Genomic DNA, 19,105 nt, shown 5'->3' on the forward strand with positions numbered 1-19,105 from the left:
TTTTAGTTTGTTTGTCTTGCTTTAGTTAGGTTTCTTTGTGGTAACCCAGTATATGGCTCCTCTAGACAACCTCTAGACATCTAGTTTCCTTAAAACCACTGAAGTGGTAAAATTTCTGAAAACCAAGAGTGTATGACTTTCTGTTACAATATAAGTCATACCTTTGTGGATTAGGCTTCTTAAAAAAATAACATATTTGATTGACTTTTCTGATTTGCTCATATTTATTTTGTATTATCTATGCAAAACACTATTCTGACAAAATCATGGTAATCTAATTATTCAGGAAATGTGTTTTCTCTTAAGATGTCAAAACTATGGGATGCATGTAAAAAAGTTAACTTTCAAAAAAAAAAATGCCGTAGCTAGGCAGAATCAACACATGCTTTTATTTCCATTGCATATAAAATTTCATATGAAGGTATTGATGTACAGTACTAACCCATAGGCTGTAAGAGAGGCTAAGAAACCAGTGAAAGAATAGCCATGTGCAATGTTCACACAAGTTGCCACTCTCAAGACATCCCCAAAGAAAATACCGAATTAAAACAGTAACAAGAAATTGTTCTGGATTTCTGTTGTTGTAGTGTCCCTTTTAGACCATATAAAACAAAAGCATTCGAATTCCTTTGGGCCAGGGCTGCTAAAATCTACAGTTTGTGTCAAAAAGGAGATTCTGTTTTTTCTTGGAAAAGAATCTCTCCTTTCATGAATAAGTCGCAAGTTACAAGGGCTGGGCATCACTGGAATGGAGAAGAGGTTTTTACCTCACTCTGTCAAATTCAATGATACCAGCTCCAAGTTATCTGGAGCAATGTGACCAGTCAAACAGCAAGAGTTGCTCAGTCCAACCTGCAAACCTAGTAGTAGTGTTATTAAAACATCTAACAGTTTACTGCTCTTCTGGAGAGCTAGTGCACTATGCTACACACACCTGCACAAAGCTTTAGCTACACCTATAGAAAATAAACTTTGGCTACTTGTAACACTAATATTGGAAAGCATTTCCAAGACTGAACGTGTATATCCTACTATGGATTCTGCTTATACAGTGATCATTTGTGCTACTAAAGAAGAGACATTACATTGTAAAAGTGTATGAGTTACACCCTCTTAATTCTGATCATTCCATTTCACAATACGCATTAAATTCAAACGTTTATTAGAGATGCTTTCCAAAGCTGTTTCAGTGCATTTCAGCACTGAAATGCAGCATCAATTATTTATCTTTTTTTTCAGAACAAAAAATGGCTGCAATAATCCCCAATTACAGGCTGTAAAAAGATGTTCAGAGACAATACAATTACATTACCAGAAGTCTGCAAAAGCTTGAACTTCCAGCAGGGTCAAGAATGAAAATTTATTGTAGTATTACACATATTAGCTTGTAAGAGTATCCCCCATCAGTTAGCAACTAAAAATATGGTAGAAATGCCCAGCCCCAGCCCCAAGGCTACCTTACTTTCAAATGCAGCTAAACAAGAAAATATTGTTTAAAGTTAAGGCACAGCCCTGGGACCAAAGACCTGCAGCTTTTTTAATCGATATATCTTTATGTATTTTATACTTTTCTTGAATCTTCCATAAACAAGCTCTATGGTGACACTGAATATATTACAGGAGAAGAAATGTACAAGGAATATGTATACACAATAGTCATTCTCTCACCAAGAGTTTCCAGATACAGCAACACCATCCTGACAAGGATGATGTTATAATAAGAACTGATAATTTACAATTAACATTACAGTATGTACATTACAATAAATACATGGTTGTAAACAGAGACAAACAAGACTGTATTACAGGTAAGGTCATTTGGTGAGAAAAATGCATGGCACAAAAAATAAATAATGCATTTGAAAAGAACTCTCAAAGCTTTCTATAAAATCCGTTTCATTCAAGTTTTAAACTTCTGAATGCTATTTGTTCTATCTATATTCTTTCATTATCCTTTTTTAATGACACAAAACAATTTAAGAATTTAAATACAGCATTACTGAGTACAGCAACTTGCAAGCTAAAGTGTACTGTTATAAACAAGGTGATTTTTCTTTATTCCTCCCACTCAATATCCACTCACTGCATTTTTTATGGCAAAAATATTCACAACACATAAAGCCACTTGTAAATTGTATTGTTTTAAAGCAGTGTACAATGCTAAAACACACTTTGGCAAAAGAGGAAAAAAAAGATTGTACAGTGCATTATATCCCCAACTCTAAGAAATGGTATAATTTTTCTATGATTTGATTGTCCACATGTACAGATGTATATCTCACAATATGGTTTTATGTTTATTTACTTTCAATTAGTGCAGAAACAAAACCTTCCAGGTCCTACTGGTTATTCTGGAATTTATATTGCTTTTCCACTACTGAGGTTCCAGGCACTCTTGGGGGCTGAAAGGACTTTTAGATGGATCAGATTCAGCAAGAAATAATGGAAAAAAAAAAGGAATAAAAAAAAAAGTCAAAACACAAAAAAACCCCTGGAGTTGTCTTCATTCTTTCACTCCTTCTGCATCTTCTGTGCTAAGGCCCTGTAAGGGCTAATGGTAAATAAAATTATGACCTGGATATAAAAGAATGCAAAATTTATTTAGAAGTTGAACTATTAGCCAATTTAAAACAGGTTGTTATTCTAGATCTCTGGTAATGTAAAAGTACCTGCATTCATACTTGCAAATTTGCTACAAAAAAAATCCAAAGGGAAAGTAATGGCTGCTGCTATCACCTTTTGTTGAGAAATTATCTTGATATTGTCATTTTAACTGAATTTTGCAGTTAGGAGTCTGTTAGCCTCCCTAGGCAACTATTTCCCATCTTCTACACTCAAAACTACAATTCTAATGAAGAGTAAGTTGGAGGAAATAAAATCTCTTCTTCCATGTGACCAAACATCAAGACTGAAAAATGACAAAGATGAACTCCTACCTCCCTTTAGCTTTCCAAGTTATGGAAGCTTTCAGTACCAATGAAACTGAAAGGTAGGATTCCCTTAGCACAAACTGGATAAAGGATGAAAAGATGTAAGGTTGAAAGAATATAAGAAAACTACAACTCTGATGATGCACTGCTTGCTTACACAATAATATAAAGACAAGACTGGCCGGCTCTTCTAGCAACAAAGACATGAAAAAATAACACTAATCATCACTTTTATGTTGTACACCTCTCAGACTAGCAAATGCTTTAACTAGACAGCTACCCAGATTAGAAGTTACTGGGAGTCATAAATTGGAAATATTACACTAATGATTTTTTGCACCAGAACAAATATTTCATACATTGTATTTGTCTGTTCTGACTTAGCAGTCTATAGCTCCCAGAAAAAAGCAGTCTGAAAAATCATATTTCAGAGGAACAAAATTGATTAGAATAGCAAAAGCAGTGCTTTTGTACTGATGACAATTCATTACTCTTTTCACAGGCTCTGGTCCTGTAAATCCTAATGTTAGTGGTCCCACCTGGTATCACTGGGACCACTTCTTGTAGTAAGACAGAGTTGGCAGGATCAGGCTACTATGAGGGCAAAAGCACTGTGTAAGTCCACTAACATATCTGGGAAAATTGTAATGAAAAAACAAATAAACAAAAAAAGCTATCCTACTGAAAAAGTTTTACGTAACACAAAGAATACTCATGGAACTCACTAATATATAAAATAATAGACATTTACAGCTCAATATTACCATGACATTCTAAGGTGCTAAAAAAAATTAAAGAAAAAGCTTTACAAGTATTATCCAGTGTAGTACAGATTTGTACTGAAAACTTTTAAGTTACTCTTTGGAGAAAAAAAACCCAACAGTGGCAGATGAAAGTGGGATTTTTTTTTAAATATAATACCTTGGTAGATTTAATAAAAGTGAGCTCTAAAAAAGATCTCTCTTTCACATATTATACAAAATGGAGAGGTTAGTGCAACCCGCTGGGTCACATTTTTTTCAGTCATGTCTCAGAAGATTAGAAATTAGAAAATTATGTCATTTTCACAGCTTATCTTCATGTTGGTAACAGAATCCATTTGTGTCCCATCATTTTTGTGAATTTGTTTTCCAGTAGGAACCTCAATGTTTTTTCTGTCTGTTTCCTCTACAGATGAATGTTATCCAATGTCTTACCATACAATACAATGAATCCAAAAACTATCAAAGCACACCAACATTCGTTTGGCAGGTGGTTCTCCTCTGAAAGCATTTGCTTTATTTAATGGAATCTGCCAAATAGAGACCTTATTACAATGTAATTTATGGATGTTCTCCCCCTGCTTTCTGACAGCATGGAGGTGAAAATTCTGTTTACAATATTCCTGAGTGCCAAACTGAATCATCAACTTCAGTTTTAATCAACAATCGTTCTGGCAGATAACACCAAATTCTGACCACAGTTGTAGTATGTGACATATACTTTGGAAATCTTTGCCTACATTAAAAAAAAAAAAGAAAATAAAAAATCTGTAACAAAACTGAAAATGCCCCAGCCCCCCCTTCACCCCATCCCCCCTCCCAAAAAAAAAAAAAAAAAAGAAAAAAATGAGAGAGAGGAAAAGAAAGGGAGTGAGCAAGAGAGAAAGAGACTGCGTTTTCATTGTTATGTGTCAGGAGAATGTTCTTCTACCATACAAGGCTCTGCTGTTTGGTTCTCCTCCTCTTCCACTTCTTCCCCTACTTGCTCATCAAGAGGAATTTCAGTGGATTCTGAATCCTGGGTGCAAAGAGTCTTGGAGTCACTGAAGCTGGTGTCTTCTTCTACTTGACTTCCACTGTCCTTTTCAGTGTCTGACTCACCATCTTCCTCCAACGTTAATTCAAACTGGAATTTTTCAGTTTGACCCTGCTTTCCCTCTTCCTTTTCTTCAGGAGCAGGAGAGGGACTTCTAGGGATTGTGCTCTGGTACCATTCTCGATTGTCCTCCAGTGTATCTAAGATATCCTGGGCATCCGGGTGAACGAGATCTGCCCATGTCTCCCACAAAGGATGAACAATGTAGTCTATAAAACCCACCTGTTTCAAATAATGCAAGAATATGATTATTCACAGAGAAATGAATAAGTCATGGAAAGTATGAGAAATATAATGCTAGGAAGAAACACAAGATACATTACCCTTAGAGGTGGCTGAAAGGAAACCATACTAATTTATATAACAGATAAGGTCTTTTACTTTTCAGAAGTCTGATTCAGGATATTGGATAACAGCACGGAAAGGATTTGTTTTCAAGTGAACTGCACATTCCAAACAACTCCAGTGCATCTAGTGAGCTAAATACCTTCTTTATATTTAATTACTTTATTGAAGGAAACCCCAGTCAGCTGTACAGTAATCTCTTTTGGCACATATGCTGCTTTTCAGGTCAGGACAGTGATGGAATCCCTTCAGCAAACATACTGCCACGCACTATGTTTTCACAGTAAAAGTCTCAATTTGCCTCACTTATTACTGAGGAGCTGAATTAATTAACTTAGAGGAAGAAAAGTAAAAAGTGCATTCAGAAATTGTTCAAACATGAATATATACCATTCTTTTCTTCTAAAAGGTTTAACTACCTTATAAATTACCTGTGATTTCTCTACAGATGCATTGTGCTTATCACACATGGGACTTATCTCCATTCCCCTCTCTCGTTCTCGGTCTCCCTGACGGAAAAATTCCTCCATTATTCTATCTGTCCATTGGCGGTAGAGATGGAGTGGCTTGGTAGGGTTGCTCAGATCTGCACAGTGCACCATATTCTGAAGAACCTAGAATACATTGAACACCTGTGGTGTTATTGCACTGAAGACAAGCAGCTCCTTTTCTATTTACATTTCTGTTGACTGTAAAACAAAATCTTGAAAATACGCGTGATGCAAAATATATTCTAAACAGCCAAAACTTATGTGCTTGTGTGCTTTACACACTTGCAGTAATAGCCATGAATTACCTGGTTTCTGCTGCTTCTGCCACTATAAAGGTCACAAAATCCTTGTGAGAAAGAGAATCACTTTTTGATAATTTGAAGGGAAGGCCAAAGCCTCATTTAGTCCTGAACTACCCTAGCACTTTGTTTGTCTCCCAGAGAATCACTTAAACCATGTCATTTAGACCAGGGAGGAAACAGAGGGAAGCAGCAAATCATGGTGTGAAAGAGACAGCTCTAATCCATGCTGGAGAATGGGGAAGAAAATGTTATTAAGTGTGTAATATAAGTGAACATTTTCAGATGCATTTCCTTACCTGAATCCTGTCTGAATAGTTATCAAGAAGCAGGACACCAGAACTGGTCACTTTTTTAGTTTCAACCATAGTTTTTAAATCAGCCAGTAGATTCATATGCTTAGACATATCTGTTGCAAGTACCTAGAAAAAAACAAACAAACAAAAAGAACGCTATGTAAATTATTCTACTGGAGTTTTTTGAAACATATGAATTGAACATATAAACCGATATCTTTTGGAAGGAACCCATAGCTTCTATGTCTGAATACATGACAAAATCATTGTTCAACATTGCTCAGAATGAACTGATCAGGCCAAACTAATTATTAATTCAGTAGCAAATTTCTGCCTGTAATGGTAGAATGGCACCATGTCAGTACAAAACCATCTTGAAACAAAAAAGTTTGCCTTCCAGAAATGCATAGAAAGTGAGTGAAACTTAAAAGGACCCACTATTTGTATTTGGCTAAGATACGACAAAACTTCAAACTCACTGTATTGTTTACGGGCCTGATGACATATAATTTATCATGAAATGCTTCTGTGCTTTATTATTCAATGTCCTAGCACTATGGAAGGCAAAGTCTCAAAACTCACAATGTCAATGACCATTTTCCTCAACGATTGTCTCTGTTTTTTGGTCAAATTCTGGAAAATGTCACAATTTTCTTCCTGTAGCAGCTTGAAACCCACAGCCAAGTGATGATTCTCCAGTACTGATGAGTCATTGTACATCAAGGCGAGTTCAGAATCTGCAATAACAATTGCAGGGCAGAACGTTACTAAAGCCTGTGCTTTTACCAAATCCCTTAAGATCTTTTTCAAATTCATTACATGCATAACAAGATTTACAGATAAACTTTTAGAAGCAGCCCTGAAAGTTACTGAGTAACCTACTAGGTCAAGCCAAAGTTGAGCAAAACAAAGAAAAGGCTTTGCAATGACACAGGAACACGTGCCTGGAGTGACAAGTTAGAAAAAATATAAGAAAGGTAATTTTTAGAATAAATTTTCATATCTGCAAAAGGTAACTTAGAAAATAGTATATGTATAATATATGCATAAACACACCTCAACTAAAACACGTCTTCTCATGCCTCTCTTCATCACAACACCTAAAATTCTGCTGCTAGTCAAGTTTCAGCTTCCCAGCACTTTAACCTCGGAATACACAGCTGAGGCTTTTCTGCAGGTCTGCTGCAGAGCACAGCTTCTTGATTTTCAAATCATGTCTTTCTGCAGTTATCTAAGATGCTAAGATGCCTAGTGAACCAGGCTTACAGTCATTAGTCCATGACAACTGAAGGCTGGTAGGATGGTAACAGCTATGCTTCAGTCTTTCCATGTAATGTCGTGTGATGTGAAACTGCAGGCAGTGGCCTTGAATGCTGCCTTGTGTTTGGGCATGGTCAGTCCCTGATGCTGTCTGTAATAGTGTCTTCACTAATGGAATTATTCTTACCTCAATCACCCATATGGTCGTGAGAATAACACACACTTCCCAGCCATGCCTGTGCTAAGGCACACATGTAAGGTCAGCTTAGACCTGCTGAACAGACAGCTCTGAAAAATCAAAGCAGTTATGAAACTGTCTGCACAGCTTTAGCTTTAATCTGGGAATACTGCACAGTCAGCTTGCATATGCTTTAAGATACAGCTTGTAAATAAATCTATCACAAAAAACTCAAATAATTTTTATGTGATTATACTTTCCTGTGCTATATTAACTTCTGTAATAAACAGAAGTTCTAGCCCAAGTCTAAACATACATCAGTCTGTTCCACTCTTAGTCTTCTTTTTTTCTTTTACACCAGCTATATTTTAAAATGCCTCTGGTTCAATGGGAGATCTCTAAAAGCTTTGATCTTCAGATTTCATTAATCTCATTATCTATTCTCCTGCTGTATTACTGCTGTCTTGAATAAATCGATCTGTTGAATCAGGAAAGTCCTCCTCTGCCTTTCCTTATCCCAAAGACAGCAAAACCATAATAGCAAAAGCAGAAAGAAAGCAAGTTTGTAAAATGATCTTTGTCTTTCACAGAACACATACAAAGCTTGCATACTTGTTTTTCTCATGCAGAAATAATGCACTAGTTTATTTTCCTTTCAAACAGCCTTCTGGTTTGCTGCAACTGCAAAACACTCCACGTTGCCAAAATACTTTGGAAGAGCTGGAGCTACAGACACAGCTAAAATGCACTCCATTTCAAAATGGGTATTAAAATGGAAGAAAGTTCCCCCTTGATAACCTCTGCAACACATTGCAAGATTTAAGAATATTTTTCTGGAAGGACAGAGTTACAGTGATAAAATAAACATCTCATCTGATGCTAATGTACTTCATATTTGTTTGTTATTTAATAGCATTCAAGAGGGATTTGTTTAGTTGACAACTTTGTAATAGACTTTATATAGGAAAATAAAAGAAAAGTCACAAGACTGACTATTAAAAAAAAGAAAATATGGCAAATATATACACACTTTAAGTAACTAAGTCTATCACATTTTTTTAAAATGCCTTCTTATATTTAGTGAAATCTTAATACATTGTTTGGTTCATTGGAGAAACAAAATTAGATGGAAACAAATTATCTTCTAAAGGTTAAGAAAATTTTGGATTTGAGAAGTCAACATTAGATAGATCTTTTTCTGTCTCTGTCCCTGCAGTTGCTTCCTTGTACACAGAACAGTTTAAAATAAACAAAATCTCTTTGTTTCTTTCAGCCTTGCAACAGCTGAAAGTTTCAATTAGTGTTTTTACTTGCCTGACACATAAGCCTCCTTTACCAAAAACTGAATTAAGAGAAACAAGATGTATTTTTTAAGCTGATAATTATCAGCATGAGTATGACTCCTACATTAGCTGAATTTCAATCTGTCTAACTAGAAGTAAAAGCTTTATGCACCACTACTCATCCCTTCAACTAAGTCAACACTCTTAAACCTAAACAATTCATTGGTTTCCTCACAGAACCTTGGAGTGACCAGTATAACCTGGTACTCAATTTCTGACTCAACAAGCAAGGAAAAAGCTTTACTTACATGCGCGCACTCTTAAGATTCAATTAAGAATTCTTTGGTTTTGGCACAAAGCTTGATTCGCTCTCTGCCTGCACTGCTGAACTGTACCAGTCCCCAGTAAAGCACAAAAAATCCAGAGTCAATCTTAATCCTCTTTCATGAGGATGAGTCATCAAATTCAATTTCATTATAGGATGGCCCTTAGGCCATTGAGACAAACAAAACTAGGTGCAGGCTAAACTGAAGTGCATGTCTTATTTGAATATACAGCAGCAATGAGTCAGAAGAGGAGCTCCCTTCTTCAAACGCTACTGTTGATTTGGGGTCATTCTATTTTAATACCTGTGAAATAGATTCTGCCCATGTGCAGAAGCGACAGTATCCATAATTGTGCAACCAGATGGGTCAAATACACAACCCTAGGTATGTTTCCATTTCTGTTGCTTTTTCTTCTTTTATGCTTGGATTATTAGTATTTTTTAAACTTTGCACTTCTGGGTCATAGAAGAAGTTGTCGGAGAGCAGAATAATTAACATAGTATGATGGAACTGGGACTGACCTTCAAAGGGCAGTAACAGTGACAGAAGGCAACAAAATCCAAGCAAGTTGCCACTGGGGCAGCAAACTATTGAGTAAATATGTCATGATCAGGTTGAATAAAGTTAACAGTGTTTTTGTTTCAGTAGATGACTGAAGGGATAGAGGTTCAGCAATGCTGTCAACAGCTGCCTTGAGGAATGCAGAAGTACACTGGGTTTCAAATTTGAAGATAACATTGGGGTCAGAAAAAACCAAACATATTTATCATAGCTGCAGAAACCGGGTGAGGAAATTCAGTCTACAAAGCATGAGAGATCAAAAGCCAAGCACAGGATCCAGGCAGAGATTGTCCTGACTGTCTGTTTGCTAAAAAGGAACTTGCTTTTCTGCTTTCTGAATTTCTATCCTTAGTCACATCATATGTTTCCAATATAAACACATAAATTCTTGTCTTGCCTTTTTTTTTTTAATCTTCCTTCATTCTCTTCCTAAAAAAATTAACTATTTAATGTAAATCAACTGTATTTCCAGGAGATAAAACATGCAGTATATTGAAACAATGCCAGGTTTATAGCTTATACCTTAGTAATTCTTGCAAGAGTGTACTGTGTAATTAATTTCTAAAGTTAGAAAAAATGCAAAGTAATATCAGGTTTAAAATGTAAACATCTCTCTGTTTACTGAGAAAAGTTGGAGATAGAAGCAAACAAAGAATGAACTGGTAGCATTTTTCAGGTGCTATGTGCAGACCTCACAGCAAAGTCTTGAGAAAACCACTAAACATCAAACTTACTTGTGTTGATAAGAAATTGGTTTGAAACCCCAGGATGATCTACATCATGTATTGCACTGGCAAAAATTGCTGCAAGAATCTCCAAATCAGTGAACACTGCCTAAAATAAAATGAAACAAAAATGACAACCACCAAACAGTGAAAAAGTGTTTTCAATAAAAAGGATTCTACTTGAGTCTGGATGTGAGCAAGCAAAACACATTTCAAATATACTGAGATCTCCAGAGACTTTACATACAAGCTATCAAACCCTTGTAAAATCATCAATTATGTAGAATTTCATAAATATTTCAAGTTTGGCCAAAGTAAAGTGATTTGCAGTTTATACAGAGAGCATCACTAAATTCTGTCATAACTGAAGTACTTTCAACTTCAGTCCGTAAATAAATCCACCTTTACTAGGCAATTAAGTAGAGGTTTCTAACTTACAGCACAAATTAAAGTTAAATATTTCAGCTTGACTATGTGCATCATCCTGTACTTGAAAGATGCACATCTCCTATATAATGCTAAAGGAAACCATGACAGACTACAATATTTCACTTAGCATTTTCCATTTGTATGAGATTAATAGGAAGATAGGAAAAGAGGACTTTAATGGACTTGGAATGTCACTGAGCCCAGTGCCCTGCAGTCAAAAGCACCCACATGATGAAAACGCTTTCAAAATTGATCAAGAGCAGCTCAGAAGTGCAAAGACCAGCAGTGGCACTGGGCAGACACTGCCATTTCACCAGCTAAAGCTCTGCTGAGAAGAAGGCCATGAAAAAAACCACATCTGAAAAAAAACCACCCAAAATTTTATTGATGACTAGCTCAGCTGTGTGGTAAAGCCAGGGGTGTTTTAAGATTATTTGATCTTTCTTCTTGAGAACAAGAATATTTTTCTCAAGAGATTTCCCAGTCTTTGAGGATCCAAACCTGCTGATGTTCATTTATAACCCTCTTTTCAAGAAGAAGGTAATACAGATGTATTCAGTAATATGACATATTGACCGTTATAGGAGAGTCAAAATGCAGCCCTTCTTGAAAATGAAGGTAAATCCTTTTGAACTAATAAAATTTCTACTGCTTCCTTTACCTGAATTTTTCTACCCATTTGCTGGGATATATCAACATTAACGTTTTCTATATTAACACCTGAACTCTGCCTAAAAGAGAGAAAATCTCCATGTTTAACATCCTTCTAGTTCAGAGATTCAATGTCTTTCAAGAAGAGAATTGCTACAAAAAGAACAGATTAATTGTTTTCCCAAAAAATTTTGGAATATTTATTGGGGGTGGGAGCGTAAAAAAAGAGATAGTTCAGTGAAAATTTAGTACATGTTCCAATCTGTCTTAGAAATAAATACAAAAGTAGTCTTTCTGGATCACAATAAACCTTCCTAAGAAATTCCACTTACTGTGGTTAGGTAGAGTCCCATATGGGAAATTGCTACAGAACACGATGTAGCACAAATAATAAGATGGTAAAAACAAGATATGCATTGTGTTACAGTGAAAAACGTTATGATAGCAAAAATTTCCATGATTTAAAATGAAAACAAGTGACATTTTCTGCACCATATTTACATGTAACTTTGATCCTCATAAAATATCTTTAAAAGAACAAAATTAATTAAAGAAATGCTAAGATTTCTTTTTCCGCTAAAAACTTTGCGGAAACTAAGATCTTTAATATTTAGTTTAGGAGACTCAGTGCATCCCCTTCTCTCATGACTGCCACTTTTCTTCTTCAGTGTAGTTTACCTCTAATGCTGGGGTTGACAGTAGGACATGGGTTGACTGAACAACATCTGCAGCATGTATGTTGTTGTGGTATGCCACATCTGCATGGTAATGGTCTTCCAGGGTCATCAAGTAAGTTATTAAAGTATCTACTGGAATCTTAAAAGTTTTTAACAGGTCCCGCTCCTATAAAAGTAAAGGAAAAGCAATTAGATTTCAAAGCACGGAACAGTCTCCAAGATAAGAAAAAAGCAGCATGACTGCTCATACTTGCCTGAAAAATAGTGTGCATGATGACAGTCAGAGGTCTGTTTCCAGATAACTCTGCTACTCTGAAAACCTGAAGACCCCACTTGTTCAAATCTTCAAGTTCCTAGAGTAGAATCAAGGAATGAACAGGTTAAAACCTAACACAAAAATTCCTGCAATTTTTGAGAGAAACAGTTACAAACAGAGGACTCATTAAGACTTGGCCACTATGCAAGTTACATGCTAAACTTTGCAAGGGTTAAACTTTAAACTCTGCAGCTGCTACTAATCTTGCAATATTGAAATTTACATCTACCCATTTTTCAGATTTCATTTGTCTAAGCAGGAAAGACTGCCTCTTAAGTGGATTGCTCCAGAGGGAAAAACTCTACAGTATCTTGAATGAGTTTAACTGACACACTTTGCTATCTCACTATCCATTGACAATGAAGTTCAGTGAGGAGGAAACCTCCAGAGATAAGGCAATTCTGCTGCTCTCTCCCTGGTTCTCAGAAACACTCTTCAAATAAGATTCCTAAAAATCTTCAGATAATATTTATGTATAGGAAGCTTTCTTAATGCATACACAAATGCTAATTTACATTCTATCTCCAGATGAAATTGTCTTCATGCTGAAATTAACCCTTATGGTCTGTTTCTGATTTTGCTTGCTATTCTTCCTCTCCAATAAATTTGGATAATTTCAAGTGATATAAATGCTTTGTGCTGCAGCTTGAAATCAATGTGTATAAGCAAAAGATGAACAATACAGAAAAATCCACACTCTGCTCATATAATTTTAAGGACATATATATATTATCTACCTTGGCAAGGACATCTTCTTGGTCTGTTTTAACTCCAAACCTGGGAATACTGGAATTAGTTAGGCTGGAGCTGTGCATGAGTTTTTTGACTCCACTGATCTGGGACATTGGCCTCTTCTTTTTCTCTTTCTCCTTCTGTGTTGGAGAAGGGATTTCAACTTCATGTTGCTTGTCTTCAAAAGAATGAATAAAAAGAGAATGATTTATAAAAGAATTATAAATATTATAAAATTCACTGTTGAGTTGCACCTTATGGAGTTTTTAATTCTTAGAAAAACCTCTTTTGAGATTTAGATTCTTTCTATCAAGATCACTAAACCCATAAAAAGTTAAATATAGACCTATACTTCAGTAAAAGCAGATCTCTTTTACTCAAATTGCCTCATTATTTCTGAATTGGCTTTAAAAGTGACTTGTGACTGTCTGATTACCACTTTTGCCATATCCCTAGTGCTGTAGAAAGGGTCAATCATCTCAGTATAAAAATGCTATTACAACCGCACATGAATACGCTTGGCAAGAAAAAATAATTTTCTTTCTTTTTTTCAGGAGAAACATTCTCTGAAATTGTATTTCAAAAACTGTCTATGTGTGTCCTCATGTAAACCTTTAGAAAACTTTTTCAAGACTTGAAGACTCGAAGAATTTAATACTTGTGGACTGGTCCTGTCTACTAGGACCGTACAATCTGGAAAGCCTTTTGTGCTTTCCAAGCCACATCTACAAGCACTTTGGATTGCTGACAGCTCACACCACCAGTGCAGCATTTCTGCAGCTCCCAACTAGAGTCAATAATAATGACAAAACGAAAGAGTGCTTTGGTAACTTCTGAATTTTGCTGCAGGCTTTTGCCTCCGTAGCAGTATCAGCAGCATCACTTAATAAAATTCATCAAAATATGTGCCAGCAAAACTTAAGAATTAAACTGAGAGTAAAATATATTTAGGCAACTGCCACAAGATTGCTGTACAACCAGTATGGGGTTGTGGAGCACTGCAAACATCTGCTCCAAAGAAACCCAAGTTAGTGCAATGAAGGGCTTTTCTGAAAAAAACAACAAAAAAACCTATTAGGAACATGATTTATTTTTTGCTTCTTTTATTCATACCGTATTTCAACCTAGTTTAATGACTCCCTTCAAATTAGCTCTTTTTCTTTGCTGAAATATACCTCCACCTGTTCTAGACCTCAAGGAATATATGAGTAAAACTACAAAAATCCAGAAAAATATGTTTCTGACACAGCAGATGAGCCAAAACAGCTAAAAAAAAACCCCTTAAAACCAAAATAAAATTTGAAAAGAAAGTAAGAAAAATTGGGATTTTTACATGTGTGTTTTTTCCTTTCTACAATATTAATTTCCAATACAGACTTTGAAACCAGATGAGGTTAGCAAGTCCATTTCTAATTACGAGCTTTTTATATGTTTGCTTCTTCACTTTTTTTTTGCTTTTTTTTTTTTTAATTGCCCTTTAGGAGATACATTTAATGGACACCTCAAATTCCAAACAAATCACAATGAAGAAGAGACTTTGGAAATGTCACCAGGTTGTAGCCTACAGCACTGAGTCCCTGGACTACCCCATCATACTTCACCACTCTCCTTGTAAGGAGAAAAGGGGAGGCAGAGCGTGGCAGCCCTTGTCTGGTACAAACTGACAACAGATGAGGAGCTGTGACTTGTGCCTGTGCTTTGATGTTTATGGTTTCAGCCATATGCACAAAGTTTAGACCCATCAAACAGAGGTTTGTTAGCTGAGCTGTCAGACTAACTCAAGTGAAAGGAAGTCTCTGTCTGAATGACTTTAGATCTCCAGAGAAACTCCGTGGCACTGCCTCTGCTTTTGCAACTTTGAGCACACAGAGCTGTGCCCATCTGAACATCCAGAAAAGACAGCTTGCCATTTTCACCCTGTTTATGCTACGCTCAATTGCAGGTTCTCAAACATTTTCCATTCAGAGAAAACGGTTAATGATGCTGAAAAAGGAAACTTCGCATATTATTATACAAAATGTAGGAGCCTTATGTATTATACACAGATTATATTTCTTATAATTGTAAATAACCTCAAACATTCATATAGCCCTAAAGGAAAACAGTTTGATTTTGGGGTTTTTTGTTTGTTTGTGTGGTTTTTCTTGTTGTTTTTTTTTTTTTTTTAATAAGGAGAACAGAAACCCCTGTTTTCTCATGACATTTTCCTAACTTACAAATGTGAGAAATTTTGTAGATATTGAGGAGGTAAGTTATGCATTAAAAAATAAATTTGATAATAAACTCATTAAATACTTCTAGGAAGAGAAAGTTTTATCTTTGCATAGATGTTCAGAACCTATATATTTAGACTGCATATTTTGAAATGAAATACAATACATCTGTAGATGAGGTGTTTTTACTATTGTGTTGCTCTTATACCTACAATTCTAAGTATCTAGTTTTTCATGCAGACAGAAAACAGTATCTATGGTCCAGTAAATCCTAAGTGATTGCCTTTCCAGCCCTCTTTCTCCTCGTGACTGAGATCTCATGCGAAAGGCTGACGGATGCATTTCTTTACCCTGTCAAAGTAAGTCTCAAGCTTTTAAGTGAAAGCAAGCAGAAGCTGGCATCTCAGTCTCCACAACCTAAGTGGGTCATCCTTCCAGGCAGCTGCACACTGTGGTTTTCAGGGCACATGAAGCTGGGCAATGCTGCTTGTCCATGACAGAGGCTTGTCCCTCTCCCACTGTCTGAAACCCTGCTGTGCCGCAGCAGTTGGCACACTACTGGAACCATGAACAGACACATTCAGCCATCCATTTTGGATAGGGGCATAGGATAAAATGTACTTCACAGAAACCCCGCTTCTTTCAAAAAAGCCACAAAAAGCACCAGCTATGCTATCTCACACAGAATATGATGGATATTAACATGTAGGACTGTCACTTTTTAAAGCTGTTGTTATCCTAATTTAGGTGTATTTGACTGTGCGTCTCTTATTACACCGGCTTTATGAACCAATGGTAGTTTGCTCAAAACATGTTTTGAGATTGGTATAGTAACTTATCTCCATGTTCAAAATCAGCAATATGAAAGTTTTCTTGATTTTCATGAATTTTAAGGGGGGAAAAAAAGCCATGGTTAAGGAACCATATTGTTTGTAATATTGTGTTGTGTTTTTGTTAATGCTCACATCCCAGCATGCCAAGATCTTGAACTGCAAAAAACTTTCTGGAAAAAGTCTATTCAGATGCTTATTTAGTCACATACACCTAATTGTGCATGTGCAGACAGGGAATACCAAAATATCTTAACTGCTTGTTCTAAGATTTTATGAGGTTACATGTGCTTATGTGCTTCCAGCACACTGAAACTTCTGCAATAATTCCAGTAGGAAAATATAGTGGTAGAATTCTCTTTAATATATGAATATATATATATGTAATTAACACTCTGAGACTAGCCCAGTTGGTTAGTGCATGGTGCTAATAAAGCAAAGTTGTAGGTTTGAGCCCTGTATGGGTCATTCACTTCAGAGCTGGACTTGAGGATCCTTGTGAGTCCCTTCCAATTCAGAAGTATATTATGTGGATCTCTGTGATTCTTTATAATTCATTATATTAATTTCTTAATATAGTAGTTGTAATATGTATATTAATATTTATTTGCAATTACACACACAGGGAAATTACCTACACAAATTAATTGAGCTATGAGGAAGTGGATCTAACCTGATCTCTCTGCACAAATGCTCACAACAATATGCTAAATGCACAGTTTCTGAGAGCAGAAATTAATATGGAAAGCCACTTGCATTTAGGCTCTAACATAGCCCAGAGCGATATAAAAACCCCCCAAAGGCAAAAAAGTTAACTCTTCATAGTCTTACCTAAGAAAGTGTTTGATATATATTCTGAGACCTGATTGCCTGACCTGCTCATTTCAGAGAGGTGGGTTAGCTCACGGTTCAGCATTCTTTTAAACTGGAAAAGAAAAGAAAAAAAGTGTAAAGTTAGCTACATCAAGATATATTTTAGTTAGAATAAGAAAATGCAGTCACTTTATAACTGGGGAAAGAACATGGCATTAAGAATATATACTAAAGTAAGACAACTGTGAAAGTAGAAATTACATGTACCAATGATCTACCCAACCAACTTATTCATGGATTGGACAATGTCATTCTTAACCTCCTAAAATATACCACAGTGATTCAATGACTAAGGTACAGTGTCCTATTAGTGACTGAAAACTCTAAGGCATTTGCACACACACAAGTTATAATATTGTCTTTCCAATTTTTTGATTTTAATTTGGAAGTAAATATAAATGTATTTATGTCAGAGCAGTTCCCTACTAGTTTTCTCACAAGATTTGCAAATTAATCTGTTTTTGCATTTTTTGCAATTCATTAGCTAACATTTCAAGTCTATCTTATCTTTCATCATTAATCTACTCAAGTTTACTTGACAACATTGCTCCAAACAATCCAAATATCTTAATGATGTCATACTAGCTAATATGAAAAGAAGTAGGTTTTGTTGTCTCTGAACCAAAATTATTGTATTCAACCAATGACTTCACCATTCCACTATCTCAGAAAACTGCACGCATCTTCAAGAAACATTGGGGTAGAAAATACCCATCTGTGGAAACACCTTCTATTTCCCTCTTAGTTAGCAATTCACTCTAGGCAGTCTATAGGATAGAAGCAGATACTAATATTCCATTAAATGTATAATTGATTAGGTACACATCACTGAGCTTTTCTTGATTCCTTCTAGACTCCAGGGTGAAATGATATCCTGTGGTATTATGCTTCACAGGTTAATTGCATAATTCAGCTCTCACTGTCTTAGATGCATTTTCATTGACTATAGCTCTGCCTTGATATTACCAACAAACAGAAGGCAGCAATACTTACAGATAAGTCCAACTCTTGCCAATGAAAATTAGCATGCATCTGTCACTATTGAATTTTGCCTCCTTTTGTGCCATCCTTTTATTTTGTTGTTAGATTTCTCAGTCATCTTTTCTCTTAGCAAAATGATTTGTACTGCTTTCAGAATCACCTTTTACCTTCTTCATGCAGTCATGACTATCCATTATATCAAGGAACAGCTACCCTTAGAGTATGCACATGTAATCATTCCTCTGTGTTGAAAACTGGTAATTTATAGTTTTTTCTCTTTCAAAAGAGATAAACCACTGTAGTAAATATTAACCATCACACTTCCATTCCACTGGAATCATCAAAGCTATTTCTTCAAAGTAGCCTTGCATAGCGAAAGGTGTAATTTTCTTCACAATACCTTTGTAAGCCACCCATTACCATATTGCTCACAATATGCCCAACACAATTACCTTTAATAAACCATTCTAACTATTACCCACTGCATTTTCCTGCCATCTTGATGTGTCATCAGCTCAGTAAGTTCCAGAGCTACAAAGACTGAATCCTACTTTAGTCACAAGCCAAAGGCTCAGCTTTGATCTCAGATATAGCCATGTGCTAGGAAGTGCTCAACATGTCTGAAAATTAGAACCATACTGCAAACACAGCCACACATACTATGAGAACTACAGAGCTATGCATTCTAGACAAAACCAGTCTCAGCCACTTCAGCAATGTCTAATGTTTGTCACCAATATCAAATGTTGAAAAATCAAGACAAATTTACCAAGCAATAAAATGACTGGTCCAAAACCAACAAGACCCTTTTTTAAAAATCTGTCTTTAAACTTTTAAACACTTAACACACTT

At 35.8% G+C, this 19,105-nt stretch overlaps 1 protein-coding gene across 8 annotated transcripts in view; it reads right to left on the reverse strand.

The window, feature by feature from the left end:
- Positions 1-366: 366 nt before the first annotated feature.
- Positions 367-19,105, reverse strand: part of PDE4D (phosphodiesterase 4D) — a 314,096-nt gene continuing 295,357 nt past the window's right edge. For 7 of the 8 annotated variants that reach the window (XM_039709604.1, XM_039709608.1, XM_039709603.1 and 4 more), the window contains 9 exons: positions 17,231-17,324; positions 13,362-13,534; positions 12,563-12,661; positions 12,310-12,474; positions 10,561-10,660; positions 6,801-6,955; positions 6,222-6,344; positions 5,564-5,746; positions 4,596-5,009 (listed from right to left, as the gene is read on the reverse strand). In XM_039709604.1, coding sequence (XP_039565538.1) covers positions 4,596-5,009; positions 5,564-5,746; positions 6,222-6,344; positions 6,801-6,955; positions 10,561-10,660; positions 12,310-12,474; positions 12,563-12,661; positions 13,362-13,534; positions 17,231-17,324 — 1,506 coding nt within the window. Of the gene's footprint in view, positions 5,010-5,563; positions 5,747-6,221; positions 6,345-6,800; positions 6,956-10,560; positions 10,661-12,309; positions 12,475-12,562; positions 12,662-13,361; positions 13,535-17,230; positions 17,325-19,105 lie in introns of all 8 variants that reach the window. The other variant, XM_039709602.1, reaches the window with a different exon arrangement.

This window comes from Passer montanus, unplaced genomic scaffold (assembly GCF_014805655.1).
Source record: "Passer montanus isolate IOZ18808 unplaced genomic scaffold, ASM1480565v1 scaffold22, whole genome shotgun sequence".
NCBI classification, from domain to species: domain Eukaryota; kingdom Metazoa; phylum Chordata; class Aves; order Passeriformes; family Passeridae; genus Passer; species Passer montanus.